The sequence below is a fragment of the Papio anubis genome, chromosome 1 (assembly GCF_008728515.1).
Source record: "Papio anubis isolate 15944 chromosome 1, Panubis1.0, whole genome shotgun sequence".
Taxonomy (NCBI): Eukaryota; Metazoa; Chordata; class Mammalia; order Primates; family Cercopithecidae; genus Papio; species Papio anubis.
Window position 1 is genome coordinate 183,656,340 of NC_044976.1, and position 20,029 is coordinate 183,676,368.

Below are 20,029 nucleotides of genomic sequence, written 5' to 3' on the forward strand. Positions count from 1 at the left end.
CAACCTCCGCCTCCCGAGTTCAAGTGATTCTCCTGCCTCAGCCTCCCAGCACTTTGGGAGGCCGAGGTGGGTGGATCACCAGAGGTCAAGAGTTCAAGATCAGCCTGACCAACATGGTGAAACTCTGTCTCTACTAAATACAAAAAAAATCAGTTGGGCGTGGTGGTGCATGCCTGTAATCCCAGCTACTTGGGAGGCTGAGGCAGGAGAACTGCTTGAACCTGCGAGGTGGAGGATACAATGAGCTGAGACTGCGCCACTGCACTCCTGCCTGGGCAACAAGAGCAGAACTCTGTGTCCAAAAAAAAAAAAAAAAAATCAAGGCCAGGTACAGTGGGGCTCCCACCTGTAATCCCAGCACTTTGGGAGGCTGAGGTGGGAGAATCTCTTGAGGCCAAAAGTTCAAGACCCTGGGCAACAAAGTGAGATCCCCATCTCTAAAAAAATAAAAAATAAAAATTAGCCAGTTGTAGTGGCATGCACCTGTAGTCCCAGCTACTCGGGAGGCTGAGGCAAGAGGATCACTTAGGCACAGGAATCAAAGGCTGCCATGAGCTATGAACACATCACTGTACTCCAGCCTGCGTGACAGAGTGAGACCCTGTCTCTCAAAAACAAACAAACAAAAATCAAGCACTTTAATTTCATTCCATTTTAGAGGAAGAAAGTATAAAAGGAGTAAATGACATCTCAGGTATCTAAGATGTGTTAATAACAAAGCCAGACTAGATCTCTGGCTCCCTGTCCTCTTTGTTAATTCCAAACCGTTCATGAAAATCAAAAAGTAATGTGGCACATATTTTACACACACACACGCACACACACACACTTATTTTCTGTAAAACTGCCTTTCATATTGTTTAGAATTGTATGGAAATTAATGTTGATTTCAATCTGAACTCATACAGATTAAACAAATAGTCAAGTACAAGAAATCAAGATTATGCTAACTAGCGTCAGAAAGCTCTTATTTCTTTTCCTAAAGAATGCTAAAAAGATGCTCAGGACTATGTGCTTAAGAGGACTTTTCAGTACTTTAAAGAAAAAAAAATCCTCAACTTTCTTATTTCCTTAAGGCACTGGTTCTCAAAACAAGTGGTCTAGGTACCAGCAGCAACAGCATAACCCAGGAACTTGTTAGAAAACCACATTCTCACTCCCCAACCCAGACCTACTGCATCAGAAACTCAGGGCAGAGCTGGGCAATCTGTGTTTTAACAAGCCTCCAACTGATTCTGATGCTCACTAAGGTTGCGAACCACTGCCTTAAGGTGTTGTTTTCTCTCCTTCCTGTCATGGATAAGCATCTCAAAGCGTCATGTATAACAGATGTTCCCAACCTTGGCTGCAACTTATAATTATCTATGGGAACTTTTAAAACTACCAATGCTGTTCTCACTCATAAATGGGAGTTGAACAATGACGGACACAGAGAGGTGAACAACAGACACCACAGCCTGTTGGGGGGTTAGGGGAGGACGGGTCAATAGGTGCAGCAAACCACCATGGCACACATGTACCTATGTAACAAACCTGCATGTTCTGCACATGTATCCTGTTTTCATTTTTTTTTTTAGGAGAAAAAAATATGCCAATGCTTAGACCACTCCAGACATTCTAGACATGCAAAGTTGAGAACCACTGATCTATACTCTGTATCTCCAATTCTAATTATTCACTTATTCGTCCCTGGCTACCAGTACTAAGTGTGAAGGTATAAATAAATCATTTGGCTTTAATAAACCTCAATTTCCACAACTTTGAGATATGATCTTTCCGGTATCTCAGCTGGATTCCTGGAGTGGTCAGGTTTTAAACAGATTTCTCACTGGCAGGGTCAGATCTCTGTCATTGCTCAGCATGACCACTAGTATCTTTATTCTGTTTTCAATACTTCAGTTTCTCTCTGGAAAACCTATGTAGTCTTTCCCTCGATATGTGCACTCCAGCCCTTGGCCAAAGACTGGTATCCTACCCAGCAGGTTCCAGCCCTTTCAGATGCAAAATTCTGTTCTGTGCCTCCTTAGCTCAGTGAGTCTACTGTACTCTGGCTGACCTGGCCTCCAGATTACAGCACCACAGCTGGGAAACAGTACGCAGCAGACACCTGGGCAATGGTGACCATCACAGTGGCTGCCTATTGTCCAATGCCTGAAAATAGCTGTGCTTGCACGCACATGCTCTCTTTCGATGGATGGATGGATCGATCGATCGATAGATAGAGAGGGGGTGGTGTCCTATTTTTTGTTTTTTACAGTGGGAGGGCCAGTCTTGTACCAGTCATTCTGTCATCGCTGGTTCCAAAAGCCTCTATTTATCTCTTCACGAAACTCCTGCAAGAGTTTCTTCACTGGTATCTGCCTGGGACCTTCTGCTCCTTAAACCTATCCTTTACATAGTTATCATAATAGTTCCAAAATGCAAATATGATCATGTCATTCTGAGGTTTAAAGCCCTTCAGCAGTTCTTTGCCTCTAGTAGTGGTTTTCAAAGAAGTGGTGGTGTGTTTGTGTATGGAAGTATGTGGGGGTAGGGGGGAGTATCTCTGCTTCAACCTGAACATCATTTTCAGTATATCTGTTGTACAGGGCTTCTGCATAAGCTTTTCTACAAAGAAAGTGTCCTTCTGTTTAAAAAAGGGTTTAAAAACTACTATCCTATAAAGTGGAAGCTCCCTAATACAGTATACCAGATTTTCTACATCTGGCCACTGTCTTTGTCTTTGTGCTCAGTTTTAGACTTCACTCTAGAAATACCAAATTGCTTGCAGTTTTTTAGTACATTCCCTATTTTGTAGTTCAGTGCCATGGCTCAGTTTGTTCTCTTATCCTGAAATGCTTTCCCTCTTTCTTTTCTATTCTACATCTGTAAGGTAAACTCCTGTTCATCCTGAGGCTTAGGATAGGCATTGCCTTTCCCAGGAATCTTCCTCCTCTACCAGTCCCCTAAGGGAAGGTTAAGGTACACTTCCATTTAGTTCTCCAGTAACACATCTTTCTCTGTCATTACACTTATTGTGTTAAATTATAATTATTCATTCATGCAACTAATTCCATGTAAGTTAACCGCTTGTACTTTACCAGTAAATCCTCAAACCTTAAAAAAGTTCACAAATAAATCAATGAGAGGTAGAGATGGGGGGCATTTTAGGCAAAGGAAAAAGCATAACATCAGCCAAGAAATTGGTAAGTATATGACGTTTTTGTTTTGTTTTGGAATAGGGAGTAGGCCAATTTGGCTAGAGCCTCTTAAGAGGGAGAAAAGGGATAGAACACCAAAATATATTATGAACATGTTAGGAGGGGTGAAATACCAGACCATGCATGGGGAGCACTGAGAAGACACTCAAGCTTTTAGATCTGAGGAATGGCAGTCTCCTAATTGTTCTCTTTCCTGTGTCTTGCTCTTCCAATACATCCTACAGATTAATATTTATAACACCTAACTTTGATCAAATTGCTTCTTTTATTAAGCTTTCCTTTGGTAATTCCCCATTGCCAGTGGCACCTTAATGACATATTTAGTTAGGCCAAGGTTCTTTTTATAATAAATGGATTTCTTTCTCTTATTCTATCCATTTACTTGTGTTATTTTATCAAATGTCACTTAAAATTGTCTTATTTTTACCACTAAATTTGTTATGGGGAGAAAGAGGAAAGAAGATCTGTCTTGTTCTTTGTAACTCCTAACATAGTGAATAACATATAAGGGCATATTATATATCTATTGAATAATTTAAAAGTGGTTTTGAATGAAATATGCCATAGGTAGCTCACCCCAGAATAAACAACAGTTAATTTTTAGCTATTTGCACAAAGACTGATATTTTCATCAACATATCTGAGTGTAAACACTTCCAAAAGAAAAATGTTTTAAAATATTTAAAAGTGTCATTTTAAATGCCCTGCTGCCTATACACTAGAATCCAGCCTTAAACATTCCAAATATAGAAAGTAGAGTTTGCATTAAGAAAAATGGAGTCGAATGTACCCTGCCTAATAGACTGTTATTGCCAAAAGAAATAAACTCATAAATTCAGGTTTCTTTTGTATTTTTTATAATGGCTGTACCTCAGAGGGGTTCATGTTTGTCTTCTCCATCATTTCCCTCAACTCCTTAATCTCAAGTTACTTGGTCTCATCTCTTGCAAGCAAAATGAAAGTCAAATGACCTCCTGTGCCCTCTTTGAACTGGGCTGGTATCAAGCCAGTCGGAGCCTTTCCTGGCACCCAGGCAAGGAAGTATATTTCATAGCACATAAGCAATGTCTATTTGGCACAATTTGCATGAAGCAGTTTACTGAACCAATAAGTTATTTCTCAAGGTGACACTCCCAGCAAGCTTCTCTTTCAGCATTCTGCCCCAATCTACCCTTCTGCTACATTCCCAGATTGGTAATTGGAATATTTAACACTCTTCCCATGTATACTCCTCAAATAGACTTTTCCCCAGTTCTGACAAGAAACATGTAGAGTTAAGAGAAAGCATTAAAAGATCCCACACACTAACTTAATACATAAGTGATACTAGACTAATATAATCCTCCCACATTCCAGCAGTGCCTGGCTAAGGATCAGTTTAAATCCTTACAGAATTCTTTTAATTAATCTTTTTAACACAGCAATAAACACCCCCATGATGATGTGATTAAAGCTTAAAATCACCTTTTTAGGTAATTTTAGCAGGAAATTCCTTAAACTCATTTTAAGAAATTCTAAATTATTCAATGCAAAAGTCCAAGGATAAGAGTTAAATTCTTTATAAATTTTTGGGGTTTTTTTTGAGACAAAGTCTCACCCAGTTGCCCAGGATGGAGTGCAATGGTGCGATCTCAACTCACTGCAACCTCCACCTCCCGAGTTCAAAGGATTTCTCCTGCCTCAGCCTCCCGAGTAGCTGGGATTACAGGCACCCGACACCACGCCCAGCTAATTTTTGTATTTTTAGTAGAGAAAGGGTATCACCATATTGGTCAGGCTGGTCTCAAACTCCTGACCTCGTGATCCGCCTGCCTTGGCGTCCCAAAGTGCTGGGATTACAGGCGTGAGCCACCACGCCCATCCCACATTCTTTATAATTCTTAAGTGTGGGTGAAAGGTAGAAGGGTGACAGCATATTCTGGTCCCTACACAAAAAATGGATTTATAATCTTTTCATGTAATGAAATTAACAGAAAGTTAAACTTATTCAAGTAAAGCAATGTAAAGCAATGGCTTTACATTTTCTTTTCCTAGAGATTTAATTCAATTTTCCCAATATAATAATGGCAGAACATAAACACCTGTCTGAGGGCATTAAACTGTTTTTGTAAACTGTTTTGTAAATTTATCCCTTCATTATTCCTCACCTGGTCTACTGCAACAATCTTGTAACTCATCTATTTGGTTCTAAACCCTTTCACTTCATTTTCCATATAATCAACAGAGTTACTTCTCTAAGAAGCAAATCTGATGATGTTATTACCTTGCTAAATACCCTTTCCCTGGTCCAGATCATTTCCGGAATAAAATCCTAATTCCTCATCATAGCCTTCAAGGTTCTTCATTACCTAGTTCCTGCTAGCTATCACTTTTCCTCTTGCAAACTATGTTTCATGAACTCTGAATGTTTTGCAGTTTGCCAAAGAGACATATGTTTCTTGACTTGGTATCATTATACACACTCCGAACGCCCTTCCCTTCTTTTTCTCCTCATGAGCCCCTATTTGTCCCTTAAGATACAGCCCAAGCATAAATTTCTCTGTAAAACACATGTATTGGCATTCTCCACTCCATACTATAATCCATCCTAGGCCATATCTCAGTTAATCTCTTATGGTTATATTACAATTAAAAAATAAATTTGGCTGGGTCCGGTGGCTCACACCTATAATCCCAGCACTTTGGGAGGCCGAGGTGGGTGGATCACAAGGTCAGGAGATCAAGACCATCCTGGCTAACATGGTGAAACCCCATCTCTACTAAAAACACAAAAAAATTAGCCAAGTGTGCTGGCGGGCGCCTGTAGTCCCAGCTGCCTGGGAGGCTGAGGCAGGAGAATGGAGTGAACCCGGGTGGCGGAGCCTGCAGTGAGCTGAGATTGCGCCACTGCACTCCAGCCTGGATGACACAGTGAGACTCTGTCTCAAAAACAAAAAACAAACAAACAAACAAAAAATGAAAATAAACTTACTGAAGCAAAATTTATATAACATAAAATGTACTATTTTAAAGTGAATAATTCATCGGCATTTAGTACGTTCACAATGTTGTGCAATTATCACTGCTATCTAATTTCAAATGGTTTTAACTTTATTTTACCTCAGTATGTCTCAACAAAACTGCATCTTTGTGACTACAATACTACACATAATGATAGGTGCTCAATGAATAAAGATGGAATCATGTATTCAACTGTGGAAAAGCACCCCATCAATTATTTTTCTCCTCTTTTTATTAGTTTTAGAAAAATAAAGAATTAAGCTGCATGTTCTGGGTAGATATATCATAGAAAGAAAGGATAGAATACATCTTCTATTCAACTTACATTAAGGAAATAGACATTCAGAAATAAAAGTTTATAATTTGGCTCTTGCAACATTCATTCAACAAATATTTATTGAGAGTTTCCTATGTTTCATCAGGAACTGTTTGAAGAACTGGTGGATACATCCTTGAACAAAATAGACAAAATATTTGCTCCAAAGCTTATATTCTAGTAGGAGATGAGGGACAGTAAACATAATAAATAAATTATATGGCATTTTAGCAGGTGGCAAGCACTATAAAACATATATTAGAGCCAGGTAATTAGGTCAGAAGTTCTGGATAGAGATGTGGGGAGCAGTAGTGATTTAAAATAGGTTAGTGAGGGTTGGCCTTACTACATATGTGGTATGTAAGCAAAGAGATGAAGGAGGTGAGAAAATGAGCCATGCAAATATAAGAGGGAAGAATGTTCCATGCAAAGAAAAAGCCAAGACTAAGGCCTTTGGGAAGATGTACTCATGAAATAATGACAAAGACAGTACATCTGGAAAGTAGCAAGTTGGGGAAGCTTTTGGCCTTTGAAACTTGGAAGGATGGAGTTGCCATTAATGGAGATAACTTACCTCTGGTAAGTTATGAAGTGAAGATTAGGGCTGAAGTGTGGGGCATGTTGGAAATGACTCTTACATATCCAAGTAGAGATGTGTAATGCACAGATGGATATACGAGTCTAGAGAAGAGAGATGGTCTGGTGCAATGGCTCATGCCTGTAATTCCAGCACTTTGGGATGCTGAGGTGGGAGGATCACTTGAGCCCAAGAGTTACAGACCAGCTTGGGCAACATAGTGAGACTCGATCTCTTTAAGAGAGAGAGAACAGTGCTACGTATTTTTAAGATATCAAATTAGGAATCGTCAGCATTAGAGGACATTTACAGTCTCAAGACGATAAATGAGATGAGATCCCTAAGGAAGTAAGGTCCCAGGACTGAACTCTATGGCACTTCCATGTTAAGATTTGGAGAGAAGAAGAGAAATCTGTAAAGATGACTCAAAAGAAACTTCCAGAAAGGCAGGAAAGAAAAAGAGCACAATGTCATGGAAGCCAAATAAGAAAAGTAACTTTAGGAGAAGAAATGAGTAATCGACTACAATAAATGCCATTAACAGATTAAGATGAGAACTGAGAACTGACCTCTGAATTTAGCAATGGGAAGGTCACTAGTGAGCTTAAGAAGCACAATTCTGGCAGGGATGTGGGTAAGAGTTTGATTGGAATAGATTTAAGGGAGAACAGGAATTAAAGACAATGAGCATAGAAGTTTTGAGAATTTTTGTTATAAAGGAGAGAAGAGAAAGGGATGGGATCTGGAGGTACAAGTGAGGTTAATACAGGCTTTATTTTTTTCAGATGAGAAAAAAAGCTAGGCTCGGAGGCTCACACCTGTGATCCCAGCACTTTGGAAAGCTGAGGTGGGTGGATCACCTGAGGTCAGGAGTTCGAGACCAGCCTGGCCAACATTGTGAAACCCCATCTCTACTAAAAATACAAAAAACTAGCTGGGCATGGTGGCAGGTGCCTGTAATCCCAGCTACTTGGGAGGCTGAGGCAGGAGAATCGCTTGAACTCAGGAGACGGAGGTTGCAGTGAGCCGAGATCATACCATTGCACTCCAGCCTGAGCAACAAGAAAGAGACTCCGTCTCAAAAAAATAAAAAAATTAAAATAAATAAATAAATAAATAAATAAATAAAGATAATTACAATGTGAGACGCAAAGTTTGGATTAAAGGGAAAACAAGTGAGAACAGACAGCAGCCATGAAAGAGGAAGGCACCTATCACAGACATTATAGTACGAGGAAAAACAGCTATCCACTGACAAAACTTTATGGAAGGTAGTGTCCTCAGGGAAGATCTCAGTTCTTGTAAGACTAAGAAGTTAAGGGATCCCTTCAGAGAAGAGGTGGAAGAAACAGCTGGTTTTGCTGATGATGAACCTGGAATTGCAGTGGACATAGTGAAAGGATTTCAAGAGGTGGGGAAGGACGAGTGGAAGATAGTGTCAGAGAAGAGAATACACAGAGCCACAGGGAGAGTACATACAGCGTGGGGGATAAGGGTTCCCCAGGTGTTCAGGGTTACTCATGATGACTGGCATAAAAAGGGATAAAGTATATAAGATGTTGTTATAGAAAATTATTTATCATGGACAGTTATTTTATGAGACAAAAGGTGGCCCAAGCGCAGGTAACTCAATTGATTAATTTGCACCTTGGTTCTGGAAAAGGCATGCTTCTTGACTTTCTGTTATCTACACTTAAAGCTATTTCATCTCTTACAGTACTAAACTGAATAAAATGTAGGTAAGGGCAAAAAGATGGCAAACGATTTGTTTATATTACTCCTTATTAATAGCTCTGAGAAAAGACTGCTGACAGTACATTTGGTTAAAATGAAGATTTTGAATAGTTTGGATAATTAGAAATGTTCTATACTAATATTTTTACTTTACCAATTTTTATTATGTATCTACTTAATATAAACACAGCAACATAAACAACTTATTCTAGAAAAGTCTGACCTTTATTCAGTTATTTTAATAAAATTAAGTTTAAGAATATTAAAATACTGGAAAAGGGTTATAGGTAGGGAGATGATAACAAAAGTAAAAGATATTTTTAATGGCAAGAGAAAAAGAATAACAAGTTCTTCATGGAGGCATATTAACAAGGCCCTTGAAAGTAAGCAATGCCTATTAAAATACAAGAAGAAACTGAAATTGTTTTTATTGGTACTATCTTTACCACATCAAAAAATGCTGAGAAAGAGAAGGGACAGGTAAAAGAAGGGACAGGGAAGGAAGGAGGAGCAAGAGAAAAGAAAGGGGAGGTAGGGATCCACAGATGAGAATTAAGAAATGTGTTTCTTGTTCTTTGCTTCTTTTGAACTCACCTTTCTGGAAGGTGACTTACTGAATGGATATTCTACCTACATCTTTCTAGTTATTTAGTTTTGGCAATTAATCTTTCTCCTTCATTGAATCATATCTTCTCCTTCCCTTTCATTATTCCTCTTCTTTGTCAATATTATATTCACTTATTTTTTTAAATGGTGGAAATTGGGAATTATGATGATTTTATGCAGTAGTTTTACCATACCAAATCTGAATGATAACAATTATCTGATTAATCACCAATAAGCAAATAAATGAGATGGCTGTGGAAGGATTTGTAAACTGTAACAGTCAGAGAAATAAAATAGTAATAGCATGTGATAAGTTTAAGAGTTTTTTAATTTAGAAGAACAGAAAGTACACCTAGAACTAGACGTCTGTCATGGTTACATTCTGTCTACCTCGCCAGATCTATTCTACTCTCTACCCTTCTTGACCTTGCTATGTTTCAGGAAGCTGACCTCTACAGCATACATCAAAAAGCAATCTTTTTCTGCCTTTGAGTTCGATTTGGCCAACAGGTGACACTGGCAAGAAATCAGAAGGCAGAAGAAAAGAGCTGGAGTGTTTATTCTGTCTTACTTCCTCCCTGCTGGCCATTTTTGTTTGGTATAGATAGAGACTGTGTTCTTTTGTGCATAACCACAGCAACTGTCAAGCAGCTCTCTCATGCAGCTACAGTTCTCTAGGCTACAGAAACATCACTTTCTTCCCTTGCCTTGGAAGCCTAGGGTGATAACTGTTTTCTGCGATTGCTAGCTCGTGGGTGCTTCCTCATCCTTTGATAGGTCCTTTATGCTGCCCACACTCTGCAAATAGTCCCTTCGATAAACTCTTTCAATTAATCCAATTAATGACATTGGTTTTTGCTAGGAAGTAGACTGATGTAATTTCCAATGGCCCCTCTAGACCATTTTCAGGGCCAGGCCTATATAATCCAACCCCTTCCCATTCCAAACTCCTCAGTTTAACTCAGTGTCTCTTCCACTGTTTCTTAGTGAAAATCCAGCCCTATCTTGTGAAACCCACTCCTTCATGAAGATAACATATCTTTATGATATTAGCAGCCTTTTAGACTTACCTATATCTTCATCAAGCCTTTAATTTTATAATACAACTTATCAAAATGCAAACAAAAACTAGGTAATTTCAGGAATTTACTCAGAAAAGGAAAGTAACTTTCCTGAATAATATCCACCTCACCTCCTTCTCCTTGTTGAGCAATACCAACTGGCTGTCTGTGAGGATGCAATACTTCCGCTCCCATGTTGTTGTCTCTGTGTAGGGTGATTGACCACAAGACAGACGATGCGTGGGTGGCCCTTTCACATCTGCATGACAAAAGGGGAAAAAAAGTGACAAATCATTATCTTGCTTAGTAAACCAGTACTTCAAATGTAAAATTCTTCCAAATCAAATAAAGAGGTGAGCCTAAACATGAATCTCAATGGTAAATTTAAAGTTTCCTCTGAAGAAAATGAAAACTGTTATATACAAAATAAGGAAAAAATAGCCCTACAACCTTCAGAGAAGAGGGCTGAAACACTCTGGGAAGAACTGTTAGTGCAAACTTTACATAGTAAGTACCACTGTACATAAACTATAATAATGAGAGGTTGCTTCAGAGCTTAACCAGTATCATTCAAAATACAGAGACAGAGTAACTCAGACACCTTCTCTAGTCTTTAGGAGAAAGATGATGTGACATGTACACTTTGAGAACACTGTTAACCCAGAACTCTGACAGTAAATTTATCAGCAGACAAGGCCTTCCAAATGGCTTTACACTCATAAGAATTGAAAATGTTTAAACAACAGCATCATATTACCACTAGAGGCCAGCAAGATCTTAAAAACATAGAAAATAATTTTCATAAGGAAAGATCTAAATATATTACCATGATGTTTCTTAAAGGTGGAGGTACCCGATATTAAAGCAAAATGTCTCAGCAATTCCCAACTGTCTCATTTCCTTATAAAATACCAAGTGGTTACTAACATCTTTGTCATTTTCAATTTTTTTTGATATAAAATGTTTGCTCATTTGGGCTGTTGGAACTGGGCACATATTTTAATGTATAAGTACACATTAAATCTATTTTAAAAAGCTTTTATGACAGTATGAAATATATTAAAAGTTCTTCAGGCATGAAGAACTAATTCTTCTCAGGAATATACTATAAAGACAACTTAACATGGATTATCACTACTTAGTTATTACGCTAAAGGAAAAACTCAAATTGAAATAATTAGAAAACCAACACCCAGGAGGGCAGGGGAGTCGTAAATCATAAAAAAGCACATTATATCTATTATATGAGTATTTTTCAGTATCATTGCTTTCTATAGAATTTTTGTCTTCTGACACAGGATGATAGGTATATTATTGGCATTGGCTTGACTTCAAGGAAAGCCAAATAATTTCCTAGGTATCTTATACTATAATTAACCAAATATGCCTAATTACAGCTGGAGCTCTGTAGAACGTCAGCAACAAGTCAGTTCCTATGTTTCTCTTCGTAGAACTATGTAGGTCTCTCTTTATAAATCCCTTTATGTGCTCAATATTGTCTTCATTGTTTCTTCTGGTTTAACTTCCTGTCCTCTCTAAGGCTATCTAAACTTACTGCATGGCATGTTTCGGGGTTCATCAACTCTCCCCAAAGATAATTCAAGGTCCAAGAACCAACAGTGTTATTAGGGCTTGTTTAGACATGTTATTCTTAGAAGTTCACTGTTTTGTCTTTTCTTCCCTTATTTTCTGTTTGTATCTCCTCCGCACTATGCACAGCATTACATGCTACGTCTGTAGCATCTCCAATCCACACCAACCCTCTCTCCCCTATCCTCAACCCTCCCCTTGTAGTCTAAGCATCTTAAATTATTTTATGTTAGAACTACATCTTCAGTTCTTCCAAAGTTTTCTTTTGACTTCAAAATCTCAAAATTATCACCAAAAACTCAATGAAACTGACTCTGAATACTTTTGTACACATATAGCATATTCTTGCCTACATGTAAAAGCCATGTCAAAACTGATTTTCTTCACATGATTTGGACAAAAATATGGGTTACAATTTTACCACATATAGGTCTATTTTTAGAGTCAAATACCAAGATGACTTCAACAGAAAGAGATGTACCTACTTTATGTGGAAATATGAATAGTTTTATGGTCTAAACAATTAGAAACTTTGACAAAATAGACAATTTATGGTCATTCAAATAACTAGCTTTATTATGTAAGTTAGCCATGGGTGACCTAAACTGCCCACTGTAAGTTGTACTGTAAATTAACTTTAGCAAGAAGACACTGATAAACCCTGTCCATAAAAATTGTAATATAGGATACTGCATTAATAGTATAACCCAGGTTTCCTTGACAAAATATAAATCTATATCAACACTGAATTAAAGAAAATCTAAATTCTCTTTTCTGTAAGAATATTCTCCCTTTGTCCAACCTGATCCTTTTTCTAATTTCTTCATGGTATTGTGAAAACAAGACAATGTCTCAAAAAAAAAAAAAAAACATTCTGGAACCCTGAACCACCCTCCTCTAGTGCTAAAGATAAGAAGAAATAGAGAGCAATGAAATAGGGAGCAATACTTCTATATTAAAAAAAAAATTCTGTCTGTCTAAACAGAGGGATTTATTAGCTATCCTATAGATTTTATTGCTTCTTTTTCTAATGCTCATTTTTGGCCTTTTTAAAGAATGTATACCAAGGAAAAAAAATAAGAAAAAAAAGTGATAGTTTCTGTTCCTTTTAGTACTTCTCTATTATCTGAAAGGCATTTTAAGTAATAAAGTGATATTTTAAAAAATAACCTATATTTAATTTATATAGGTTAAGTTATATCATGTCCTCATTTCCAGGGCTAAATGAAGGTTTAAAAGCACGTAAGCAAGGCCTGTATACTGAGACTATATGCATTACCAGGACAAGCTCAAATTTTTGCCCTATTTCACCTTGCCAATCCTATCAATCTTTATTTTTTGCTCTAGTGACTTACTTTTAATTTCTGACTTCCAATTATTTTTAGTATCTAAAATTCACCAGAGAAAAGAATAACTAACTTAGAATCATATAGAAAAATCTTAAGAGCAAAACTGGAAACAATTTTGGATTTGCTCTGTTCATTCCTACGAGGATACTAAGGACAATGAATGCTGTCCTCATTACAAAAATTAAATAATTTTAGAAACATTAAAAAGAATTAGAGGCCGGGCGCGGTGGCTCAAACCTGTAATCTTTGGGAGGCCGAGACGGGCGGATCACGAGGTGAGGCGATCGAGACCAGCCTGGCGAACACGGTGAAACCCCGTCTCTACTAAAAAAAAAAAAAAAATACAAAAAACTAGCCAGGCGAGGTGGCGGGCGCCAGTAGTCCCAGCTACTCGGGAGGCTGAGGCAGGAGAATGGTGTAAACCCGGGAGGCGGAGCTTGCAGTGAGCTGAGATCCGGCCACTGCACTCCAGCCTGGGCGACAGAGCGAGACTCCGTCTCAAAAAAAAAAAAAAAAAAAAAGAATCAGAGGTAAGTCAATGGATCTCTTTGTAAATACTTCTTTAAAACTGGGTATTATTCCATAGACCAGCAGTTCTCCAATTTCTTCATTGCAGGATTGCAGGACTCCTTTAGACTCTAAAATTACTGAGGACTTCAGAGTTTTTGTTTATATGGGTTATATCAATATTTACCATATTAGAAATTAAACCTGAGAAATTTAAAAATATGAATTCATTTAACAATAACATTCCTATTGCATGTTAACATACGTAACACATTTTTAATGAAATGTACTTGTTTTCAAAAAAAAATTTTAAAAGTGACACTTTTATATTTTTGCAAATCTCTTTAAAGTCTGGCTGAATAGAAGACAGCAAGGTTTTTATATTTGTTTCTACATTCAGTCTATTGCTTTGTGTTTTTCTGGTTGATATACATAAAGAAAATCTGTACTCACAAATATGTAGTTGGAAAAGGAAAGAGTGTTTTAATAATATTTCCCAATAACTATGAATATTCTTTGCTAATACTATACCAAACCTGACAAGCAGTTGCTTTTCAAAAGTTAGTGTCAATGTGTAATCTGAAACCAAATCAATGAACTTTTCATATTCTGTTACATCAAAAACCACTGGTCCACCTTGTCCTTGGAGTGGATCTTTCACCCCACCTATGTGAGTTTATAAACATCATGCACCGATCACTTAAAAAATACTGGTTCATTCAGATTTGCAGATATTCCAAATATTGACACTTTTCATTATATAATGTCACATTCATCAATCTTCAAAAAAGTTTTGATCTCATCAGAAAAGACTTCAAGTACTACCGGGAAGCTGCCAAGCTCAAAGTTGCAGATGCAAATTTTCTAACATTCTAGTTTTTGCTTTTAGTCTTAAATTTCATCATTAGCAATAAATACTCTTGGTTGTTTCCCTGAAGTGATAGGTTTATGTCTTTCTTTTTCCAGAAAATGTCTGCCATATAACCAAGACTGAATGACTATAATTAGTCTTATAGTTCTATTATAAAAAATAGTTTTAAACCATCAGATCAGGGGGTCCTGGAGCTCTAGCATTCCACAGACCACATGCTAAAAACCACTGCTTAGACAATAGAAACTCAATGAGGTATTCTAAGAAAATCTGGCAATACTAGTTTATAACAAGATGAAGAAGTAGGGGAAAGATCAGAGGTCTTAACAATGTATGGGAGACTGATGTAATGGCCTGATTTAGGGATGCTCAGGGTCTGAAACAGATCAGTTGTAGTGAAAATGGTAACAAAGAGACCATGTGAGCCACATTTTGAAACAGGAATCAACAGGACAGGTAACTTTCTAGTTGTTTGTGGTGGATGAATAACACAAAAGAGATGAAAGAATAAAAGAGTCACTAATAAATATACAAATTGATAAAAGTTAATAAAGCAGGTTATGTAACTGTAATATATAACAGAAAGTCCAATAAAGACGGTTTTCAAAAAAGGAAGAAAGATAACCTAAAAGGGAAGCTTATTTGAAGTATTCAATGCAATCTATTATTTCTAAATAATTTCAAAACAGCATTCAAAATACTAAGTCATTTGGCCTGTCAGTAAGTCTAAAAAGCAAACTTTGGACCCCTTCAAATGCTAATATAAATTCAGCAACTGAAAATGCTAATATAAATTTAGAAACTACTTGTCAAAGAAACAACAATAACAACAGACCTCTCATGTGTTAACCCCTGTAATGGGAGAAAAAAGTATCATAGCATGATACACTACTTGACAAAAATGACAAACTGAATGATATGATAGAACTGGAAATTTCAGTACAGGAACACACACACAGACACACTCCAACTTTTTTCTTAGAGGATAAGCAACTTTTCTCTTCCATACTTAGGAAAAGTGCCTCAAAAATTTTATAGCAGGAGAGTAATTAAAGGGATCTGATAGAAAGCAGAAATAGGGATAAGAGAGAAAGGACAGTAAGTCTATGGCCAAAATACGAAGAATGTGTAAGAAAAAATTGCTGTAGGAAATTTTATTTTTGTATCTTACAGCTCCTTAGAAGTTCATCTGAGTCGCTTTTGAATCACTTCATTTACTAGTCTCATGTTTTTAAAAATTCTGACATGATATGTTAAATGCAATTGGTAAAATCATGAACCTATTGAGAGAGGAAAAAGGAAGAAAATGGTCAGGCAGGCAGCTATGGTGGGTACTTGGTTGAATCCTTTCAAACAAAAGCCTGATTTTTCAGGCTGTAGGCACAGATAAGGGGACTTGCATAGGGAAGCCTGCCTAAGACATGCTCACAGCCACACAGATAAGACAGATTATACAGATGACTTACAGATGACTTGCCCAGACATGGCCACAATGGAAAATTCCATCCTCTAACACATGTGCAGTAAAGGGAACAAAGCATTATGGAATAACTCAAGTTAAGGGCCCGCATGCACACTAGCAGGACAGGGTGGAGGTACCAGAAATTTGCACCTTATGCAAATGATATGCCATCATCGGTTTCTTATAAAAGCCTTTGAATTGAACTGTAAAAATGGTAACCCTCTTCTGGGCCCCCTCTCTGCGGCAGACAACTTTCATTCTTTTGCTTCTTAAACTTTTGCTCCAACCTCACCCTCTGTGTCCATGCTCCTTAATTCTCTTGGTCATGAGACAAACAACTCTGGGTGATGCCTCACAATAACAGACTACTACACTGTGTTGCATTGGTGAGACAGTAACACTATTAATATTTACTGCCTTCCAGAGAAAGCTTTATAAAGGGATTCTATAGAGAGAATCTTCCCAGTTAACACAAACTCTAATGTTTCATTCAGTCTCAGGAGCCTTTCATCTATCTTAGTGCCAACCTAAAAAAAGAAGTAACAACAACACAGTTTTGGGAAATCTATCTAAATAGGCAAGGTCTTAATACACTAAAAGAGAAACACATTCCCAATAGATAATTAGTGTAAACTACAGAAGTCTGAACTGCTGTGGAAGGATAGATCTATATTTTTCTGTATCTATACATACGTTTTTATTCCCACATCAGAGCTAACCTGGCTTAGAAATGGCAAATTCTTCGCAACTCTGAAATTCCAATGACCAGATTTGTTTTGGCTTTGAACCCAAAATCAAAATACAAGTATTACTTCATAAAAGCTAAGAATTAAAGTGATCACTTTATTACAGAAGCAAAAACATCTGGCCAGGAATGGTGGCTCACACCTATAATCCCAGCACTTTGGGAGGCCAAGGGGGGTGGATCACTTGAACTCAGGAGTTTGAGGCCAGCCTGGTCAACACAGTGAGACCTCATCTCTACAAAAAATACAAAAATTAGCCAGGCATGGTGGTGCGTGCCTGCAGTCCCAGCTACTTGGGAGGCTGAGGTGGGAGGATCCCATTTTTGTTTTCATCAACATGTTCACAACAGTTTTAACAGGCATTCATGTTTAATATCATACTAATAGGCCAATTAACAAGTTTTCTTTTTTTTTTTTTTTTTTTTTTTTGAGAGGGAATCTCACTCTGTTGCCCAGGCTGGACTGCAGTGGCACAATCTTGGCTCACGGCAAGCTCTGCCTCACAGGTTCACGCCATTCTCCTGCCTCAGCCTCCTAAGTAGCTGGGACTACAGGTGACCGCCACCACAGCTGGCTAATTTTTTGTATTTTTAGTAGAGATGGGGTTTTAGTAGTATGGTCTCGATCTCCTGACCTCGTGATCCACCAGCCTCGGCCTCCCAAAGTGCTGGGATTACAGGTGTGAGCCACTGTGCCCAGCCAACAAGCTACTTTTTAAAAGGCAGTTCTTTATTTTTTTAATAAACAATAAAATCCTTGCCACTGACATGCAGATTTTAAAATATGGCATACACATGTCTATCTTGTATAGACAATTTCTGATATAGTAGGAGAAATAATGTTAGAGTTGCTATGTGGAGATGATTCTTAACAATGTCAATAACTGTAACAGGCTGGGCACAGTGGCTCATGCCTGTAATCCCAGCACTTTGGGAGGCTAAGGCAGGAGGATCACTTGAGGCCAGGAGGTCCAGGCTGCAGTGGACCATGATCACACCACTGTACTCTGCCTGGGCAACAGAATGAGACCTTGTCTCAAAAAAAAAAAAAAAGTATTAAAAAAATTGTAATGTGGTTGAGGAGCAGTCCACAATATACTGCAGATATATGCTCAAATTATTTTATAAATGTATTAATGTTGTCTGCTTAAGACCTAGTGTAGTTGCCATCAACTAAGTCACTCTCTTTCATTCTTAAAGCACAAAAGGAAAGGAAAATCCAGTCAGGTCACTTAAAGTTTAATTTTACTTATTTAATCCCTTCATGACCTTCCCGCCCTCTATATTCTGTCAAAATGTCAGAAAATAACATTTCCAGAACAACAAACAAAAATTTTCTTAGACTGATAACCACCCAACACACAGTACCTATGAACTTTGCTTTGTCCTGACACACAAGGAACATTTGGGCTGGCAAATTATATTACAGTTCATACAAATAAATGGCCTCAGTAGATTTAAATATGGCCACACTCGTACCTTGATGAGTAATATGGATACTAAAGTAATCATTCAATATGTTTAAGATATAAAGTCATTAGGTCAGAAATGGTTGCCTTCATGGAAATACAAGTCTTAATCCTTACATTACCACATTTACTATAAGACCATAACTATTTGCTGAAATAAATTTATATTGCGTCTTTTAACCTTAGCTAACCACTTTAGTTTCCCTGTCAACTACAGAAGCTTAATTTTCAAGCTACTTGATCACTGGTGTCTAGTTAGTAAATCCACTATGCTCACTATCACCCTTGTTAAGAGAAGGAGAGAATAGGAAAGAGATAACATGTGATACTTCTCTCTGGTGAGTAATTTCCTTTAGTCTAACATTTGCAGAGTTCTGCTGCTACTTCCCTCTCAGTCTCAGCAGCACCACAGTTCAGCATGAAGGTTCTATCACAGGTCAGAGTGAGTTATCTGGTAAAAAAAAGTAATAAATTCCTTGAAGGCATGACTTATTTATGGCAGACAACTTGATATTCGATAAAGGTAACACTTCTCTTTAGAGAAGAGCTCATTTTACTTTGGTGCCATTACTTATTTTAAGAAGATGGTAAGGATGGGGAATAATTCCTATGATGGTTCTACCTTGCTTCTCTCTTCCACATCACTATAACAGTTTGCACTGCCCCGATCACATGTGCCATGAAATGCAAGCAAAGCAGATCATATAGTTTTCTTCCACTTCTTAAATATGCATTAGAAGAAATAAGTCCCACTGGGATATCAGGGCATGCCTCTACAGTCCCAGCTACTCGGGAGCTGAGATCACTTGAGTTCAGAAGATCGAAGCTGTAGGGTGCATGCCTGTGCTCTCAATAGCCACTGCACTCAAACCTGGGCAACATAGTCCAACCCAGTCTCCTAAAAGAGATAAGTCCCTTAATTTCCATACTGAGCCAAGTCTGCTTAAGCAACTATATGGCCTAGTTAACTGAATGGAGTCTTATGAATGGTGCCAACAGTAAGATGACAAATGGCAGTCCATCACAGCCTGTTCTTCAATCCCAATAGATCAGTCATATCAACAGTTCATACTAAACCTCTTAAACAGAAAAATATAAAATATTCAAAATAAGTCACTTACACACTAATCCTTTGAAGGAAATAAAGGCCTATCTACAATTTTTTCTTAAATAAATACTGTGTTAATTTAAGAAAAGTGTAGCTAAGCATGGTGGCTCACGCCTGTAATCCTAGCACTTTGGGAGGCGGCAGCAGGAGGATCCTTTGAGCTCCATGGGCAACAAAGTGGGATACCTGGCTCTACAAAAAGACTACAAAAATCAGCCAGGTTTGGTGGCTTACACCTGCAGTCCCAACTACTCAGGAGGCTGTGGCAGGAGGACTGCTTGAGCCTGGGAGGTTAAGGCTGTGGTGAGTTGTGATTGTGTTACTGTATTCCAGCCCGGGTGACAGAGCAAGACCCTGTCTCAGAAAGAAAGGAAAGAGAAAAGCATAAGCAAAACTAGCCTGGCACTTAAAATATGACCACAGTATTGTATTAC

At 37.9% G+C, this 20,029-nt stretch overlaps 1 protein-coding gene across 5 annotated transcripts in view; it reads right to left on the reverse strand.

Annotated features, from left to right (window-relative positions):
• RASAL2 (RAS protein activator like 2) overlaps positions 1 to 20,029 on the reverse strand; it is a 373,040-nt gene that overhangs the window by 172,414 nt on the left and 180,597 nt on the right. For all 5 annotated transcript variants that reach the window (XM_003893469.5, XM_009192642.4, XM_009192644.4 and 2 more), the window contains exon 2: positions 10,626 to 10,753. In XM_003893469.5, coding sequence (XP_003893518.2) covers positions 10,626 to 10,753 — 128 coding nt within the window. The remainder of the gene's footprint in view (positions 1 to 10,625; positions 10,754 to 20,029) is intronic.